This window comes from Papaver somniferum, unplaced genomic scaffold (assembly GCF_003573695.1).
Source record: "Papaver somniferum cultivar HN1 unplaced genomic scaffold, ASM357369v1 unplaced-scaffold_65, whole genome shotgun sequence".
In the NCBI taxonomy this organism is placed as follows: Eukaryota; Viridiplantae; Streptophyta; class Magnoliopsida; order Ranunculales; family Papaveraceae; genus Papaver; species Papaver somniferum.
The window spans coordinates 3,395,789-3,412,373 of NW_020649304.1; the positions used below are offsets into that span (position 1 = coordinate 3,395,789).

General features: G+C 40.5%; 2 protein-coding genes across 2 annotated transcripts; one reads left to right on the forward strand and one right to left on the reverse strand.

Moving 5' to 3' along the window:
• Positions 1-13,077: 13,077 nt before the first annotated feature.
• On the reverse strand, positions 13,078-14,295 carry LOC113343668 (formin-like protein 4). The gene has a single exon (XM_026587799.1). The coding sequence runs from the start codon at positions 14,293-14,295 to the stop codon at positions 13,078-13,080; it is 1,218 nt and encodes a 405-aa protein (XP_026443584.1).
• Positions 14,296-15,339: 1,044 nt separating this feature from the next.
• Positions 15,340-16,328, forward strand: LOC113343670. Its single transcript, XM_026587800.1, has 3 exons — positions 15,340-15,741; positions 15,828-16,175; positions 16,260-16,328. The coding sequence occupies exons 1-3, from the start codon at positions 15,340-15,342 to the stop codon at positions 16,326-16,328; spliced, it is 819 nt and encodes a 272-aa protein (XP_026443585.1).
• Positions 16,329-16,585: the final 257 nt, after the last annotated feature.

Sequence of the window (16,585 nt, forward strand, 5' to 3'; positions counted from 1 at the left end):
ATGTTGAGTAGAGAAAAAGGAAAGAGAATACCCGATTTCGGCGAAAGCAATATTAGAACTCCGTTATTCAAGGCAAGAATCCAACATATGTCAGCCGAGATCATATTGGATTAGCAAAATATATACAAAAGGAACAAAAGGGTTTTAAGAAATTTTATCTACTGGATTATATACAAAAAATTCACCGTACACTAACAATCTAAAGAGTTGAGGATCAACCCAAAAGACAAAGTGTAGAGGTTTCAATAGCTTCACACAAATATAACAGGAAATAAACGCAGGTGAAACTGTGAAACAAAATGAGCTACCCCCAAACCTGGATTTTTCAACGGATAAAATTTTGGAAACAAAATCTCGCAGTTTTGGGGGTTCATCATGTACAAGGTTTAACTCAAAGTGAACTTTGCTAGGGACGGGCAAACATGCATATCCTAACTGTGGCTCCTCGAAAGTATTGTATTTAGATGCAAAATAGTCCAAGAGGACTTGAGAGGCACACAGTTCCAGGCCTAGATTAGGTATTCTCATGAAAATTGGTTTGACAATATTGTTACAAACCAAATCTAGGTAGGATGCAAGGCTATCAGATTGTGACTTAGGCAAGAAAGTGACATCTTAGTGTCTCACATGCATGAGATCAACATTATCAATATTATCAGTCACATCAGCATTATCTAAGTCACACTCAAGATGTGTAGCATGCTCATCATCACAAAATTTTTGCACAAGTCCTAATTCAGAATCATGGTTATCCGATATATTCAAATTATCATCAACAGAAGCAATATATTGTGGCTTAAGTATGGAATCAGACACATCAACTATGTTTTCATGCATAGGATCATTAGTGTCAACAGAAGATTTACCTAAGTCATGCTCTTCACAGGATAATTGCACAATATCTAAATCAGTATCAACATCACATGCATATGAAATACTAGAAGAAATATCATTCATGAAGGTCGGGGAAGAAAAGCCTAATGTATTTGAAACCAAAGGTTCCACAACATTTTCAGCATAGACATGTTCTTCTAACATAACATTATCATCATCATCATCATCATCATAGTAATATGCATACTTGTCCCTATTAGCAGTTGTGGTGTTATTAGTCAACTCATGTTCCTCTAGATTAGGTTCATATTCAATATCATACACATGAGAAGGACTAGACATGCTATTTCCAAAGTTCAATTCATTACCACCTATATCATGTGACAGTGTCTCAGTTTCCCTAATGGATTCCCAGTGACGGGTTTTCTCTGCAATCTCAGCTAAAAATTTCCATGCATCATCCACAGTTTTATCAAGAAATTCACCATTACACATACACTCAACCATGACTCGAGATTTAAAGTCTAGTCCCTCATAGAGGATAGCGACAAGTCTCCACTTCTCAAATCCATGGTGTGGACATTCGCTCAACAAATCATTAAAACGTTCAAAATAGTCAAAAACAGTTTCCTCATCCAATTGGACAAAACAATTGATACTTTGACGAATAGCGATGGTCCTATGATGTGGAAAGAATTTTTTGAAAAATAGATCTGTGAGTTGGTCCCAAGTGTTGATTGATTGTGGTCTCAAACCGTAAAACCATGTTTTGGCCCTTTCCTTTAGAGAAAATGTAAACAAACGCAATTTCAAAGAGTCTTCGGACATATGATCAGGTTGCATAGTCCGAAAAATTTGTTCAAACTCTCTTACATGAGTATAGGGGTTCTCAGAATCGAACCCTCGAAATATAGGAAGTATTTGTATCATGCTTGCATTTATTTTAAAAGGGTTATTGGTTTGAGGTAAGACAATACATGATAATGGAATTTTTATTCTGGGAAACATGTATTCATGGAGAGCATGAGGTTGGCCCATATTTAAAAAAAAAGGAAACTAGTGTGACACAAAGCCCACTATTTGGTTGATGAAAATTTGGTTTTTAAAGGCAAGGGGCAAAGCCCATTTTGGTTTTTAAAGATGGGGAGCAAAAATTTGGTTTTTGAAATTAGAAGCAATTTTTTTTTTTAGCCCAAAATTTAGTTAAGTTTGGTTCACAAAAGAGGCAAGCCCAAAATCCAAAAAGTTAAGTTTAGAGCAAGCCCACTATTAAGAAACTACAAGCCTAACAAACAACTAAATTACAAGCCCAAATAAAGAAAGAAATAAAAATAAAACTAATTATTACAAACCCACAAAAAATAAAACTAAAATTATTACAATCCCAAATAAAGAAAGAAATAAAATTATAATTAAAATAATTATTACATGCCCAAAAAGATAATTAAAATTACAAGCCCAAAAGAGAATAACAATATAAACCCACAAAAAAATTACAAGCCCAATAAATTTGGGTTTGGGTTTAGGCTTACCATTTTGGAGGGAAGCCCAGTTAGGCTTTGGTCCCTATTTTTTTGTTGCACAAGCCCAGTTGGGCTTTGGATCTTCCTAAACTTTTGTTGGAGAGGCCCAGTTGGGCTTTGGCTTTCCTTTGGCTTTACAACAGAAGCCCAGTTGAGTCAACCCAACAACACCAGGCAGCTTGGAGAAGGCAGCACCAGCAAGAATGGCTAGCTGTACCAGGTTCACTTCAACTGCACCAGGGCAGCCTAGCAGGCAGAAGTAGCAGCAACAGCAGGGAGAAGAAGAAAGTAGCAGCACAGCTGCAGCAACAACAACAAGAGCACCAGAGGCTCAGCACCAGCAGCAGCAAGTGGCAAGCCCAGCAGCAGCAGCACAACAGCAGAGGCTGGCAGCAGCAACAGGAAGCAGCAGCAGCAGCAACACCTGTTGGCTCAAAAAGAGAAGTAAGTTTCTCTTGAAAAAGAAGCAATGAGGGATCAATACAGTAGTGATATGTAAACTAAGATGCAAACTAATATGCAATATGCAAGATGCTAATGCAAGTTACACTAAGATGCAGTTAACCTAAGATGCAATGCAAAACAGTAAGATGCACAGCAAGTTATGCAAAAACAACAAACTAAGATACAAGAAAAACTTCAACAAAACAGCAGCCAAGTCCCCGGCAACGGCGCCAAAAACTTGGCAGGCCCGGATTGGTGTATAAAATGAAGAGCAAAGATAAAGATGGCAGGGCCTGCGGTTATACCGCAAGTGCACGGTGTCGATTGTAGTATGTGTGTGCAAATACGGGTCATTCCACAGGGACTAGGGTGTGTGTTGAAATCTTCCTAAGCTAAAGTTATCTAAACAAGTAACTAAGTGGCAGTGAGATAGTGAACCAAGGAATAACTGTGAAACAATGGCACTGAGCCAAAGGCAGTGAACTAGTGTAGTGAATAAAAGAAGATGAAAGTAAACAGTTGTGGGAACACTACTAGGGTTTTTGAATCCACCACCTAATCTTAGCTAAGTAATTCAGTTACGGTGATGTTCTTGTCCCTTGTAATGGATGTTGGACAAGATACAAGTCTGCCATTTATCCAGGGTGATCTGAAGATGGATAAATAATCACAATTGAAGTGTTTATCCTAAGCATTAATTGTCTGATTAAAGCACAACTAATAAAATAATAAATCTATTCATTTAAGCTTGAATTGCAGCACAACAACATAGAAATATTCCAACTACCTAGGTTTCATATAACAAACAAGGTGAAAGTAATATGTTGTAGTACAAAGATTAAATCTACCCTTAAGCAATTAAGCACAGCAAGAACACTTCCATGAACATGAATCAAATTAGCAGAAGATTAAGGGTTTCATCTCCAGCCCAGCAAACCAAATTAGAACATGCTGAACATAATTAACATTTGAAATTGAAATTAACTGAATTAAGAACTATAATTGAAATTCACAGAACATGGATAATTGAGGAACTGGCTAGTCCAGTCCTCTTGGTGGTGCTCTGGCTAATCCAGGCATACCTTCTACAACACCCACACATCCCTATTTATAGTTTACATGAGTTTCCCCCAAATACCTAATTTCACAGAATTTAGGGTTTCAAAAAAAAGTTGAAATTAAACTTTACCTAAACACTGATAGCAATCAAATTCGTCGACCCATGCTTCTTATTCGTCTTCTCATGCTCTTCCCATGCTCCTGTGATGTGAGATGTAGTGTCGAATCATCCATACTCAATTTCTACTCCACTGTCTTCGACCTAATCGTTCACAGCGCTAGAGAACAACGGATTAGGTTGATAAAAGTGGATATAGGGATGATTGTGATGATGGGTTCTCGGATTTGTTAGAGAAAGTGGTTGGGAAAAGGTGGTGGTGATGATGGCGGACATGGTTTCTGCAGATGGAGAGGGGAAGAAGGTGGAGTCGATGGTTTTGGGAGAAGGGTGTGTTTGGTTCGATTAGGTGAAGGTGGGTTTGGTGTTGTAGTGTTAGGCGGGTGTAGCAAATGTTGATGAACAACGAGGATAAGCGTTGGATTGTCACTTCTGAAATGGATCTAACGGAAAGATGGAAGCAGGCTTGGAGCGACCGTTGGATGTATGATACATCAAAACTGACGGCTTAGATTGGAGTTAGGTACTATGATGTTTGACAGGAACTTCAGAGTTTGATGCACGATGATGAGGCGACCGTAGGATGATGTGATGGATCCTATCTGACGGTTCTCATGGAAATGGGTATGGATATTGGAAATGGATTTGGGTAAGGGTTTTGGGCCTTGGGTATGCCAAGCCCATATCTTCTTTAAGAATAATTCTTCCTCTTCAAGCCCACTTCTAGTTTATCCGGCTCTTGCAAACATCATTCTTCGCTGCCTTCCTGCGGGAGTCTTGACCGTTTCTTTGCTCTTTTCGCTCAACAATTCATCCAAGCTTTATTTAGTACCTAAAAATACAAAATTAATCAATAAAAATATTTATTCTTGAAAACAATGAAAATACAGAATATGGGATAAAATGTAAAATTAATGCACAAAGGATGAGTTAAATGCCAAGAAAAATATATAGAAATATGCACTTTTTAGCACTCATCAGTTGGTCGTTTGTTTTTTGTATGCATCAGTAAATCGCTCCGCGCGAGCCCTTATCTCTTCTCTTGTGTCTAGGTGTGCGAAACGACTTACTTCATCCGGAGTAGTGTGACTAGCCATTGCTAATCTTACTGATGGAATTGCTATTTCTGCGGGTAGTATAACGTCTTTCCTATAAACCAGGGAGTAAGTTGAGAACTGCGCTTTGAGATTCTATATACCCATAGTGCTAAAGGTAGCTGCTCGTGCCATTCCCTATGATGATCGTGTACTGTCCTACTCAGGATTCAGAGGAGGGTTTTGTTGGTGGCCTCTGCTTGCTCGTTTCCTTGAGGATAGTAGGGGGTTGATGTATGTAATCTTGTGTTATACTGTTGTAGAAGATCTATCACATCTTTGTTCACGAATGACTTGGCATTATCGGTCTTGATTATCATCGGTGCGCCGAATCTATAAATGATATATTCTTTGATAAATGCGGCTATGGCCTCTCCGGCATAATCCTTTAGCGGTATCGCCTCGACCCATTTGGACGAGTATTTTGTTGCAGTGATTATGTATTTGTGGCGCTTTGAGGAATTATGATTTATTGGGACTATAAGGTCTATTCCCCAGCTGTGGAATGACCACGACGTTACGATGTTGTGCAATTGTGTGTGCGGCGCTTTGATCAAATCTCCATGTATCTTGCAACTTAGGCATTTCGTGACGTGCTCAGAGGTATCACTTTCCATGGTCATCCAATAAAACCCTCCTTCGTAAATTTGCATAAATAATTTTCTACTTCCTTGGTGCTCGGCATTGTGGGATCGAGTCATAACTTCCGTCGCTTCTTGGTTAGATAAACATCGCAGGATCGCATTGCTGTAACTTCTTATGTAAAGTACATTCTCGTTTATGAAGAAGCGGGTCGCTTTTCTTTATATTTTTAACGCTGCATGTCTTCCTTTAGGAAGTTTACGGTGTTGGAGGTAATCGATGTACGGTTGTCTCCAATCGACTCCTTCAGCTGAGCATACTTCTGCGGGTTGTGGCGGAGCCTGACAGGCGGTGTAATTATCTTGGATGGCCGCTGCTTGTGCTGACATATTTGGCCAATACACTCCTAGCCACTTGATCTTTCTGTAGATGCGTACGGCGCATATTTTTCCACAGGTTTCTTCATGCAAATTCCGTAATATTTTTTCCGCTTCTCTTTTATTCACACATCTGGCGAATGATCCTCCCGCGGCACTGTAATACAAAGCTCCATGTATTACTATGAATTGCTTTAGGACCTTGGTAGGCATGACGTGATCTTCGTCAATCTTTGTCAGATCTTCAATGTATACTCTCCTCCAGTAAACTGCCTCATCAACCGCTAAATCCTCTTTCCAGGTACTAGGTAGTTCCCTTCTTTTCGCCGTCACCGTGCCTTCATCCTCGCAATTTAGTTGCATCTTACTTGCTAGGGTGGCTAAAGCGTCCACGCGGCAGTTTCCACTTCTGCCCGTATGATCTAAGATTGATTATGTTTGGTGGATCCGGTTTTGCGCTTCCGCTCGGTATGGTGCTAGATGTGCTTCCTTGACGTGAAAATCATCGTTAAACTGATTTGTTACTAGTTTCGAGTCCCCTTTTATTTCCATGCTCCCGAGGTTGAGCTCCTTCGCCATTCTCAGTCCTAGGATCAACGCCTCATACTCAGTGACGTTGTTGCTGCTGCTGCAAGGGAAGTCGAGCTTGAACGAGTATGATATCATGTTTACTTGGGGAGCCTCGAACACTAATTTTTCTCCACCTCCAGTCCCGTAGGATGATCCGCCAAAAAACATAGTCCAAGGTTTTTCCGTTTCCGCGATTGCTACTTCCTCGGCTATGTGTTCGTGTATCTCATCGTCCCATTCCCCTGGGAACATTGCTACCAAATCGGCTATCACTTGGCCCCTTACACCCTTAGGTCATTGATACTTAAGCTCGAATTCTGGCAGCTGCAACAACCATCGGGCAGTTCTTCCCGTTAGGACTGGCTTAGAGGCTAAATACTATATCGGATTAGCCGAGGCTACCACGATTGTTTCGTGGGCCAGCAAGTACGGTCGTAACTTTTATGCGGCGTAGATGAGGGCCAGACATGCTTGTTCCACGCGCAGATACCTCAGCTCTACCTCCCTTAGGACTCGGCTGACGTAGTAAATGGGGGATAAGTTATTGTTCCCCATGTCCTGCGCCAATACGACTCCTATTTCCAAGCTGGTCGATTCCATGTATAGGTATATATGAACCCCTTTTATTGGCGTCCTGAGGACCTGTAGACTGACCAAGCATTGTTTGGTCTTCTGAAATGCCGAAATTTGAATTTCTCCCCATGTGAACACTGCATCTTTTCTTAACAGGGGTAAGAATGTGGATAGTAGATGGGCGATCCCAGTTATGAAGCGCCTTATTTAGGATATCCTTCCAATGAACGCTTGTATTTCTATGGTGTTCGTTAGCGGTGTCATGGTGGTGATAGCCTCGAATTTGTATAGGTCCACTTGGGTTCCCTCATTGGTTACCACAAAGCCTAGAAACTTTCCAGATGCTACTCCGAAGGCGCATTTGAGGGGGTTCATTTTGAGCTTGAACTTGCGGTATCGTTCGAAAAACCGTTCTCAAGTGCGCTATGTGGTCTTCCGGGTCTGTGGTTTCACCACTATGTCGTCCACGTACACTTCTACTGTTTGGTGCAATAAATCGTGAAAAATCGACGTCATAGCACGCTGATAAGCGGCGCCCTCGTTCGATAGGCCGAAGGGCATCACGACATAGTAAAAGTTTCCGTATGGATTTTGGAAAGCGGTCTTCATGGTGATCTAGTGCCGTTCTCCTTATCTGGTTATACCCACTGAAGCAATCTATGAAAGAGAACCTTTTGTTACTACACGTCGCATCTACTGTCATGTCGATGTTGGGTAGTGGGAACTCATCATTAGGGCATGCCCTATTGAGGTCTGGATAGTCTATGCAACACCTGATTTTTCCATTCTTGTTTTCCACAAGCACGATATTAGATAACCAAGTCGGATGTTGTATAGGTTTAATGAACTTAGCTTCCAATAATCGCTCTACCTACTCTTTTATTGCGAGAGCCGTTGCTCTTGGGAACTCGCGGTTACTTTGCTTTACTGGCTTGAACTCGGGTGAAACACAAAGGTTGTGAGCGACGAGGCTGCTGTCAAGCCCGGGAATTTCATCATAGCTGAATGCGAAAATATCTTTGTATTCTCGGAGTAGTCCGATCAACATTTCCTTTTCTTCTATGCTTATGTTCTAACTAATCTTGATGGGGCGCTTGTCTTCTGGGGTTCCAATTTTGATTTCCTCTATTTCGTCCATGGTGAGATTTTCGGCGATCGTTCTTCTGATTCGGTTCTCGTTCCTTTCGCGTGTTGATCTTGGAAGTCGTCGTCATTGAGTGCTTCGTAGGGTGGTTCAGCTAATTCTGGATCAACGTCTTTTGAGGGAACTTTCGCTTCTTCATCAATTGATGACATGGTGCAATTGTGTTCATCAATGGGTGCCCCCTCGGCTGATTTCTATAAGCGGTACACATATCCCCCATCCGGTTTTGAGAAGCGCTGGAACCTGGGTTGTTTTTCTTGTTTTCGTTTCCTTTCCGCGGGGAGTACCATCCTGGAGGGAGTGAATACGGATTTTCTAGCTTTCGTCTTCCCTTCCTCTTCCCATTTGGGTAACGGAATAGGCTGTATCTATGGAACTCCATCCGATTCTTTCGGGGTGTCATAGAAGACTGTGTCCCCATATACGTTTCTTCTGGGTCGAATGGATTGCTCGTCTCAGGGATTCTGTATTACCTTCCTCCTATGTTGGTTTTAACACACTGGTGGTATGTCGAATCTACGACCTTGTGGTTAAGTAACCATCCCCGTCCTAGGAGTATGGGAAATGTGGTGTCGTCCTACAAAACGTAAAAGGGAGTAAGCGCTCGGATGGGTCCGACCTTCATTACCAAGTTAACGATCCTAATACCTATCTGTGCGTGGCCTCCGAATCCTTTTACCACTGTTGTTCGCATTCGTATTGACGATCGCTCCACCCCCAGAATTTCAAGAGTGTGCGTGGAGATCAGATTTAGGGACGCGCCACCATCGAAGAAGGCCCTTTTGAGCGGTTTCCTGTTGATGTAAACTGTGAGGTAAAAGGGTCTGAGGTGCTCTCCGGGATAACAAATATCCCCGTTTGTGAACACGGTCGCTCTCTTAGTCATGGGTCATAAGGCTTTCCAGCTGCAATGGCTGTTATCTCTTTCGAAGCTTCCGAAATATGGTTTTCGCTGAAACCTAAAGAGTTGAAGAATTTTTGATCTATTATTGTCTGTGCAAACCAGCTGGCTACGCCATTAGTGTTCTCAAACACCAGGATTTCTGCCTCTGCTTCATATGCTTCTTCATTATCTTCTCATGGATTCCATGTGTCTCCACTTGGGTCGTGCGAGAGCATCATGACGTGGTGCTGGGTCAGTCCGTTATCCCCCTAGTCGTTCAATTAAATTTCTCCTGCCGCGTGCCTCTTATAAAACATCTGTCGGAGGTTGACACACTCGACTGTTGGTTGTTAAATCCTCCGATGATAGTGACAGTATCCAGCATTATTCTGGTCGATGGTGCTAGGGTCCTCTTTAGTTGGTGGCAACTGGACGTCCTTGTTTGCCACCCATTGTTCTAATAATCCTATGATTTGTTCTCGGATGCATCGTAAAGGTAGTGGTCTGAAGAGGCCTTGCTTTGATTCCCCGACGCCTTCCGAGTAGTAGGGCCGAGATGCCTGCGTATTCCACTCTCCCTGACTATTATTTGCACGAGTATTGCGTGGAAATATTGAAGCGGTATTAACTGAATGGCGCCAAGCATACTCTGCATTGGGATCATCTACACAATCCGCGATCCTAGCCGCGCTTCCTCTAATTCAGCAAAAGTTTGGAACCGAAAGTTGACTAGGCTTGTTTTGAAAGCGGGAGTCATTCCTCGAATACAAATGTGCACCAACGCGTCTTCTTTGATGTCTTCGTGACAATCTAAGGCATAAAGACGAAATCTGGTGATATACTTTCCTATCCGCTGATTGCATCCGCTTAGCTGAGTAGAATTTTCTAAGAAAGAGAGTGTACATGGATGCCCATGAGTTTACGCTTCCCGGTTTTAAGTTTTCATACCAAGTAAACGCGGTGTCCGTCAGCGGCTTAGGAAATTCCCTTAATCATAGCTTCTCATCAGTTGATTGACCATTCATAGCTGACAAGAATCGACTAAGGTGTTCGCGCGCGTTCCCTTGTCCATTGTACACTTTGAGCTTTGATGAAGTCTAGTCCTCGGGGTACTGATATCCCGCAACTTCGGAGGAATATGGGATGCTCATGAAGTCATAGTTGTCTTGTTTTACTACTCGTTAGTTTGTCTCAAGAAATCTTGATATCGCCTCTTGTGACATGGCTGAGGGCGCTTCCTCTTCGACTTCTTTATCCTTTGTTGTTTTTAGGGCTTTGCTCAGCTTCGACCACCTTCAATAACTTTCTTAACTCTTGTTCTCTTCTAATGTGATCCTCCAGTTCTTTTTGCATGTCCTGTAGAGATGGTTGCACGCGTGACATGTCTCCGGCCGCTTGTTGTTTGTCCTTTTCTTATGGCGCTTCTGTCTTTCTTCCTTGTGTGATCGGATTTGTTACTATTCCTACTCTCTCGCCTTTGAGGTTAAGCGGCTGATCGGCCGGCTGATCTCCCAATGCGCCCGTGCTAGTGCGTTCTTGGTGTGCCATGATGGACCAAAGACGAGCCTCAGGGTGTGGTCGTCAAATGTTGAGAGGTAAATATGAGTTTGGTCCTACACGTCCAAGTCACAACAATGACAACACCTTTTTCTAGAATAAAATGAGAGAGAACTTGCTTTCCATTATACTATATCCTTCCTTTTATAGGCTTTTCCCAAAACTTTCTTCTCATGACATCATGCCACATGTCATAGAAGCTTCCTTATTTACAACTATTTTCATTCCTCCTAATGTGACCTTCTACTTCTTTAATAATCCCTTCCCTATCCTTCCTATCTTATGGATATGTCCTACTGGGTCTGGGCTTCAGTCCCCTATGTTTCATTATGGGTTTATCCTCCATTTAGGGGCTCCCTTGCCCTGCTAAGGGGTGATTATTTTCATGTATCAACATCCTCAACCTTATTTCCTAGTCTAGGAACAAAAAGAAATACCAAAAAGTTGTTGCAAAATTTGCTACCCTATTTGCTTCATATAGACAAGCTTTGGCGCGCCAAGAGATGTCTTCATTTTTTTCATAAAAGTAGTTGAAAAATTCTTAATCTCCTTCTCCTTTGCCCAGACTGCTGCCTGCAGCACTCCTATAGCTTCCGCTTCTTGAGGGTATGTACCGGATGACTGTCCTGCTCTTCCTCCTTCAAAAGTCCCTGCATCATTTCTCATAATTAAGGAATAACTGGATGGTGAAGCAGAAGAAATTTAAATTGGGGATTTAAAAGAATCCCTAGCATTCTCATACAGTGAATATGAGAGCCTTCTACCAGAAATTGGAGATGAAGTCTCTAAATTGGGTTGAACCGGATTAGAAATATCTTGAAGAAGACCCGAACCAAGAAGTAATTCCAACTCAGAGACTCTCGTCGATTCCAAAACTCGATGAGTTTCTGAGTTAGCAGATCGGGAAGAATCAAATGCAGACAAAGACACATGCATATAGTATTCAGGAATGTTAAAAGGGAAAGTCTTTTTCCTAAAACTGAGTTAGATGCTTGAGGCATATCTTCATCGATAAAAACTGGCCCTAGTACTTCATACGAATCATGATTAGCTGAAGTAAGATTTGCAGAACTAATAGGGTTGGAGTGTCCAAACAGATCATTAAAAGTCTCTCGCACCCAGGCAAACTGAGATATGATTCAACAGGGACTAAAACTCCATGACTGTCGAAATTATCCTTGGGATTCCAAATTTGAACTGGTATATCATTTAGCCAAAAAACATCGTCCCCTGGATATGGAGATGCAACTGAGATATCGTAAATATATTCTAAAGGATGACCTTGTAAAATAGCACAACTATTGCTCTTATGACCAAACCTAAGACAATGACTACGAAATTTTGAAGGGGGTTAATGAAATTGAAATGAATTTCAGTAACTGGGTAGTTCCCCACTTTCACTAGCAATGTGTCTATAAGAGGTTTTCCTATTGACCCACATCAGGACTCTAGGAAGATAGTCAGATGTTGAAACATCACTAGTTGTGCACACTCTTTGCACCCGCCCAACTTTGTTTGCAATCAAACCTAGCATTTCACCGCCTCTGTGTTCATGCTTAGCATTAGAAATATTAGCCTATAAGGGTACTTCTTTAACAACATCAGTTGAAATATTCATCCCTTGATATGCTTTCTTTAACTGCACATGTTTGTACTTTGTACATAGTTCTTGAAAATTTAAAATGACTTACGGAGTGAAATTATTTTAACGGGTATAAAGTCTATCATCACAAACCAATACATGGAAAATTACCAATACATGGCAAATTACAAGACAAAAATGGTCAAAGTTCAAACACTTAATTATGTGTTTTCACTTTCTGTTAGAATATGGGCCATCCAACTCAAAACCAATTGGCAATGAGTGGAGAGGCCCTAAGAGATTATAAACCGCATGATCTTAGATTGTCCAATAATGTGGGACTAATAATCTCAACACGCCCCCTCACGTATAGTCTCGTTGGGTCTAACACGTGGACAATATTAAATCGGGTGACGTGGAGTAAAGACGCGGTCAGAAACTCGTCGCAAATAGCCTGTCCTGATACCATGTTGAGTTTATAATCTCTTAGGGCCTCTCCACTCGTTGCCAATTGGTTTGAGTTGGATGCCCATATTATAACACTTTCCAAAGGTTTAGAACTCATTTTATGCTCTCTTTTTTCTAACATGCTATACAACATACACCACTCTGATCAGAAACTCGACGAATTACATACATGAGATGATCCGCTCATCATCACTACCACAAAGTTCACTAGAAAGAATCCTTTTCTTAAACCATGAAAAGAAAATGCATGACACAGTAAATGAAAACGATCAAAGTATGGAGCTCAATCTCTGGAACCTTAACCCATCCGTCTCCATTTTCTTCAAATTTCCAGCAATATCAGTGCATATTTGATCGACCATCCTTATAAGTTCTCTAACCATGACAAATACTTGAAGTAAATTTTGATGATCACCATCTGAAGAAGCAGTAGAAATGATAATCTCTTGATTTTGAAAGTAAATCTCTCTTGTTTTCTTAACAAGTTCTTTGACTCTTTTTTCATCTTTTTTCACAATTTTTACATCCTCTTCAGCTCTATACAAAAATCTTATCATTGTCTTCACAAACCCGTCATCTTCTAGCTTATTTCCATCATTAGTATTCTCTATAAAGAGTTCTCTAATTTCGACAAAACCAGCTTTAAGAGAAAAACAAGTTCTTTCAACAGCAGTGTAATCTATATAAGCAGCTTTCTTAACATGGGAAAGTTCTTTGCATAGACCTTCAACCACTGGTAATCCTAAAGTCCTGTACTCATGGTCATCCCTTTGTCTTAGAGATGATTCTGATTTTCGACTAGTTCCATTTCTGCCTTTGAGGGCTTGAGATTGTCTGGTTATAGAACGCTTACCTTGGTTTATAATCACTTGTTCCACGATAGCGTCAAGTTGATGTGTGCATTCATTGTCATTTTTCATATTGCATAGATTTCGTAATTCATTCAGATTGAATTCTGTTGTAGTAGTACCTTGAGTTGTAGCTATGGCTTCAAAAAGTTTGTAGAATACTCCATCAGTTCTCAGCTCATTGCAACCTAACTCAAGTGTTTGCAATGACATTTTCAAGTAACAGATCTTGGAATCATATTTGGATCGAAAAAGCATGGCTTTGACACGAGCAAATGGAGATGGAATTGATTTCAAGAGATGGTATATGAAAGATTCTGCATCAGCTAGTTTCGTCTGGTTGCCGTTAAATGCTAAGATCTGTTCTTCTTCTTCTTTTGTTGGTGCAATATCTGAAAGCTTTTCTAAAGTTTCAAGATCAAGACTCATTTTTCCTTCAAGGAGAGCATCAAGAATCTCTTCACGGGTAATGTGGAGCGATCGAATAACCATTGCCGTCTTTTGGGATTTATAAGGATCAAGGATGAAAATCTGAGCAGTGGGGTCTGTGCTTAATTTTCTTGCATTATTTGGTGAGACATTGTTACTCTTTGCAGATATTGGATTCGCAGTGACATAACCAAACAGAGCTGTGGCCATATCATTCGTAGAACTACAGCAAAAATTACAAATCAGCGGACTAGTGGGCAGAATTTGATTATCCATTAGTTTTTTTTTATAAACGTGTAAGGTTCGATTTTGCAAGTGTTCTTACCTGGTGGAAGGACTCTTGGTGAAATTGCCACTTTGAGCAGCCCTCGGAGGTGGATTTGACGACTGTTGCACCTGTACCTGCAGTTCTCGACTATTTAGAGTCGCCGATGAATTGATAAGGATAATGATGGTCCTGAAGTAAATGATGATAAATATTCCAAACCAAAGCTTGATTACCAGAAGTGGAAAGAAATCTTCAATATGCACAGTGATGAAGAAGAAGAACCATTATTCCCTGTAGAAGAAGAGGTGACTCCTGTTGATCCTACTAAGATGAAGGTAAAGTATGTTTTTAATAACAAGAGTGCTTATAAGAAACATCTTAGGGGTTACTGTGTAAAACATAATTATCAGTATACGGTCTATAAGAGTGACAAAACAAGATTAAGAGTGAGATGTAGGTTTAGGGAAGAGTAAGGCTGTAACTGGTTTGTAAATGCTAGCATAAAAAGGCATGAGCCTACTTTTATTGTTAGGAAGGTTAATCTAGAACACACTTGTGTTGCGGATCCAAAGAGTTTTAACAGATCCGCGGATCCTGAGTTCGTAAAAGATGTGGTACATGAGAAGTTAAAGCAGACAGCTGGGGCCTTAATTCCAAAGCCTAAACACATTGCAAGAGACTTTGTTGTAACTCATAACATCAATATACCTTATATTTGTGCATGGAAGGCTAGAAATCTTCTTTTAGAAGATCTGTTTGGTAATTATGAAGACAGCTACAAGGATGTACCCATCTTTTGTGCAATGGTGGCTCATACTAATCCAGGGTCTGTTGCTAAATACACTTATGGGAAAAGAGGTATACATTATGTTAAGACATTCATGGTTGATTCATTTATTTGTAAGTGGTGCTCAATTATTTAATGGTTGGTTACTAAATGTGCAGATAAGACATTCATGAGCATGACTATTTCATTTGTTGCACCAATGAGAGGATTTCAGAAAGCTTGCAGGGGAGTCATAGGTTTAGATGCATGCCATCTAACTGGCAAGCGTGGTGGTGTTCTAATGGCTGCAATAGCAATTGATGGTCATAATTCTCTGGTGCCTTTAGGCATTAAGGTGGCTAAGAGTGAAACCAAGGAGAGCTGGACTGGGTTCCTCAAGGATTTGGCTCCAGCAATCAATGCACATCATGCTGGCAGAATTACCTTTATTTCTGATAGGCAAAAAGGGTTGTTGGAATCTGTTCCAAAGGTTTTCCCTGGTGCAAGAGTTAGATATTGCTTCAGGCACTTGTACAAGAACTTCAAGAAGTACCACAAGGCACCAACCTTGCACAACTTATCGTGGAATGCATGCAAAGCTTACAAAGTGAGGCATTTTCAGGTTTGTGCCTCTCTTTTTTAAATATCCCTATGTTTTTTGATTCATAGTTAGTAGGTTATATAATAACTCAGGTTACTATAATGTAGGAGCACTTTGACAACATATGCAAAGAAAGTCAGGCTGCTGGTGAATATCTTAGGAAAGAAGATCCAAGTACTTGGTCTAAGGCTTATTTTGATCCCCTTAGCTGTTGTGAGCATATGAATAACAATTTCTCAGAATCATTTAATTCTATGAGTTCTAATATGAGAGATAAACCAATAATCCAATTAGGCATGATGTATGGTCAGTTAGTAATGGGTCTGTTATTTAAGAGAAGGGAAGAATCTGCTAAGTGGAATCAAAATGATTTGGTCCCTGCTGCTGTTAAGTTGATAAATAAGACGCTTGACTTGGTTGGGAAGTTTGATACAGAAGGAAGTGTGGTTGGACAGGTTTATTTGGTAACTAATGTGTCTACCAAGAAAATTTTCACAGTGAACATTGTATACAAACAATGCACTTGTTTGCAATGGCAGTTAAGGGGATTCCCTTATCAACATGCTGTATGTGCATTGAAACTGCTCAGGCCAAACTGGAAAGAGTAAGAAATTTTGTAATATGCTATTACTTTTGGGTTGTAATATGCTATTACTTTTGTTTCTGTAAACTGACACATTTGTTTGATTGGTTGAACAATTATTGTGCTCCTTACTACTCTGTGGAATATTATAGGACCATATATGCAGATGCTGTAAATCCACTAGAAGACATAAGTGAATGGAACTGGGAAGATAAGGTACTTTTTTCAGCATTAAATATATTATTGAATGTGATGCATTCACATTTTCTCTACTTTATTATA